The following is a 4,293-nucleotide window of genomic DNA, read 5'->3' on the forward strand; positions in this document are numbered from 1 at the left end:
GTAATCTCGAGTTCGTTTTTCCATTGTGATGGATACTTTGTGCGTTTTAACATCAGCCCTTGAGGAACATCGACCCCACTAATGATCATGTTAATGACGTGTTGAGGTTCCTCTTGTTCGGTCTGTTTATTAGAATCCCTATTTCTGAAATAATTCTTGGCTCGGTCACTCAGGAATTCTCGAAGATGCCCATTGTCAAATAACTAGGCTACCTCCTCCCTCAACTGTCGGCAATCCTCCATTGTATGGCTGTGAGTGCCATAATATTTGCACATCTGGTTTGGATCCCTTTGGGCTGGGTCAGATTGTAGAGGTTGAGGCGATTTGGTGTCTTTGATGCGTCCAATAGCTGATACAATGGCAACATCATCAACAATAAAGTTATATTCTGATAACCTCGGTGCTTCTTTAGGCCTGATAGGCCTGTCGAAACTGTTCTTTCTTGTGAGTCCCCGGCTGCTCTGACCTCGATCACTTCTCCTTTCATTTTATATAGAATTCGGCCATGACCCACTGCTTCTTCGATCTCCATTGTACGGCTGGTATCGATCCCTATTTGACCTCAGTTCATGGTCGATATCTCTATTGACTCTGTCCATGGGTCTAACAGGATAAACGGACCCCGAAGGAGCCCCAAATTGATCATCTTCGACTTTAATTTTTGACTGATATCGGTTACGCACATCATCCCAAGTAACAACCGGATACTCTATCAGATTCTGCTTCAGCTGCTGTGAAGCCACCGAACTTCGAACATTGAGTCCTTGGGTGAAAGCTTGAACGATGCAATCATCAATGACCAGTGGCATGCCCATCCATTCTATTTGAAACCGGTACACGAACTCTTTAAGCATCTCATTATCCTTTTGTCTTGCTTTGAAAATGTCCGAATTTCTGGTCTCGACCTTGATAGCCCTGACGTGTGCTTTCACAAAAGAGTTTGCAAGCATAGCAAATGATTTAATTGAATTAGGAGGTAAGTTGTGATACCATATCATAGCTCCTTTTGAAAGGGTCTCTCCAAATTTCTTCAACAAGACAGACTCGATCTCATCATCCTCCAAGTCGTTTCCTTTTATGGTGCATGTGTAGGAAGTGATATGCTCATTTGGGTCAGTCGTTCCGTTATACTTAGGAATATCGGGCATGCAAAAGTTTTTAGGGATTGGCTTTTGAGCCACACTCGGAGGGAAGGATTTTTGTATGAACTTCTTAGAATCCAAGACTTTCAGTATCACCGATGCTTCTAGGATCTGGTCAACCCTGGAATTGTAGGTTTTCAGCTTTTTGTCATTTGCTTCAATTTTCTTCTCCCCTGATTCTATCCGTTTGGTCAGCTTCTCGAGCATTTTTATGATCTTGGGATTGGTCCCCGACTCATTTTCATTTGACCTCTCTGCAACCGGTTCTTCCCTACGGGTGATTTCCTGGGACTGATCGGGTTCAATTCTGCTCGGTGTGTGGCTTTGGTTCTGCAACTGAGCTATTGCCGCCTGTTGGTCCTGTAACATTTCGAAGATCATCCATAGATTGATCCCGTCTCCCTTATTGTTTTGAGTATTCTACACTGTCGATCGGGCTCCACCATGGATGCTATTCTCGGGGTCGGTAGGCAGGTTTGTGTCGCGAGTCACATGCGAGTTAGCGTCCAATGGTTCTGTGACTAGAATTTCGATGGGATCAACGGGCGGTACCTAGTTACCGGGTGCTATGTTATTATTTTTACCGTGGTGACCGAACTCATTATCAACAGGTAGGGGTGCCAATTGCAAGTTTGTCATTTTGAGCTTTAACCTGAAATTAGAGGCACATCAAAGAACAAGTGCAAAGTATTGCGTGTTATGGAAAATTTGTATCGAATAACCACTATTATTCTTAGCTCCTCGGTGCGCACCAAACTGTTTACCCTCAAAATCGGATAAAAATTAAATTTATAAGTGGTTTTAAGGATACGTGGATTAAATTGATACAAATTGATAAATTAAATTGCAATTGAAATAAGGTATGAAGAAATAAATTCAAACCAAACGAATTGAACAGTTACAACTTTAGGATGTGAGCCACCCTTTTACAGGGTGCACTTCGATCAATGTGCACACACAGTTGAATAAGAATTTTAAAGAGAAACTAATAGGATATTGCTTCTGAATGATTATTACAATGTATTTTACAAGTAATCAAACCCCCTTTATATAGTAGGGGAGTCCTACTATAGGTACTATTCTATAAAAGCTAAAAATCTCCTGATTTGCTAATTTGCCGGTTCCTTATTGATACGTGCCGAGATTCCTGCCGTAATACTCAACTGGTCACGAATATTTCGATCTTCTGTTGGTCGCACTAACAATATTTCCTCGAGCTCGTTCGGGGTCAGGGACCATAGATTCAATATTCTCGAGAACGAACATTCTAACCTCGTGTTCTGGTTCGATGTGACTCGGGGTCGATCTCCAATCCTTCATGTTACGAGCCCGATTTCGATCGTATACAATTTTAAACAATTTGAGTGTGTTAAAATAAAGAAATCTTTTTTGTAGTACATTTATCGAATTGTATCTTTTAGCAGAATATGAGTCGTACTGGGTGTAACTTCTTAAAGATCCCTTTCATTGAAAATCAAATTTCTACCCTTTAAGCTGTTATGGGTATTAAATCTTTGAATTTTGGAAGAATTCTTTGTTCTACTCGTATTTTGAATATTTTTTTAATTAAGAAAAAACCTTAATTGATATTGCTTTAATACCACGATATGCACGGATCTCCTTAACTCTTGGAATTCTTTTTATCCACCAATTGCTTCTAGAATCTAGAATCCTCGAACACTAATATTTAATACACAATTTGATTCCTTGTTAATGAATCAAAAATTTTGACTATATTTTCATAGAAATTTTACAGCACCTTAGTCAATTGATGGACGCATTTATCTGTAATTCTGTATGTTACTACTTTGGAACATGCTAATTCTTCCTTTTATGCTGTAATTTTCAGAATTTTGGATGATATTGACCCCCAAAAAATCGCCTATGAGGTATATTGCCCATTAATACCTATTTCTATGATTTTGATTTGTGTTTATATTCCAAGTTTCTAATTACTTAGCATATGGAGCGTCTCCTAAGGTTTAACATGGGTTTAGTTCCTTGATGCTCAATTTAATTTTGATAAGCAATGCTTCTCAACTGGGAGAGCCTACTATTCGAGATGGAGAGCCATCAACCTGTGCACTGTTACGACAATCGGTACACATGACGTATCTTTTAGTAATCACATTTGAGTCTTAAAAAGAATGTTATAAAAATTAAAAACAATAAATATTTATAATAAAAAAATTATTTATTCTTTTATAAACTCATTATTTCCTTGTACTCATCATTTGACCTCTTAATTAAAGAACGTCATTATTTTAAACAACTTCATTGTTTCTTATATTAGCTTTTTAGTTAGCAAATAATTTTATTATTTTCTTGTACGGTGACGTCAGGCAAGTAGTAAACCTCCTTTCAAAGCATCCAAGTTTTGTTCCAAAATATCAAGTTCGCATTAGAAACGCGACATATTTTAGATTACATATTTTCTTTTTATCCTAAATCTTTATGTTATTTTTGTATGTTATTATAAAAGTACAAAACTCCGAAATATAAACTTGATAGATTTTAACTATAAAATTGTTCAAATCTCAAGTATAGTATTGCTCACTCCATTAAGGACTTGATAACGCCAGAAAAAGTACATCTCTCAATACCAAATTTACATTTGAGGGTAGTGTTCGTAATGGAGTCTGCTTCTTTCTATCAAAAGTTTGCTAACGATTACACTGTAATGCAAAATTTGATCAATCACATCGCATTTTTTTAGATGTGTCTTCAATGACCAGGTTTTAGCACATATGAAATTTCGCGTGATGAAATTCACTATTTTGACATATCACTTTAATGATCTACACGGATGACACGTACAATGCATGTACACTAAAACAAGTATATATACTACTTTTGTCACGACCCAAATTGGATATATATATATATATACCACTTTTGTCACGACCCAAATCGGAGGGCCGCAACGGGCACCCACTGCCTTACCCAACCGAGTACCAACGTAACGTATCTTTCTTATTATACCATCATGGGTAAATGGGCCGGAAGGGCCGTCATGATATAACCAGAATAAAACATAAGGGAATACTTGATGTAGGACGACCCAAGATGTAATACAAACTTATACATCATACGATACTATAAGACCCAAAATGAACACTCGTACAATGAACATAGGCCGATAAGGCCATAT

General features: G+C 37.7%; 1 protein-coding gene across 1 annotated transcript; it reads right to left on the reverse strand.

Moving 5' to 3' along the window:
* Nucleotides 1–488: 488 nt before the first annotated feature.
* Nucleotides 489–1,511, reverse strand: LOC138878248 (uncharacterized). Its single transcript, XM_070157914.1, has one exon. The coding sequence runs from the start codon at nucleotides 1,509–1,511 to the stop codon at nucleotides 489–491; it is 1,023 nt and encodes a 340-aa protein (XP_070014015.1).
* Nucleotides 1,512–4,293: the final 2,782 nt, after the last annotated feature.

This window comes from Nicotiana sylvestris, chromosome 9 (assembly GCF_000393655.2).
Source record: "Nicotiana sylvestris chromosome 9, ASM39365v2, whole genome shotgun sequence".
Taxonomy (NCBI): Eukaryota; Viridiplantae; Streptophyta; class Magnoliopsida; order Solanales; family Solanaceae; genus Nicotiana; species Nicotiana sylvestris.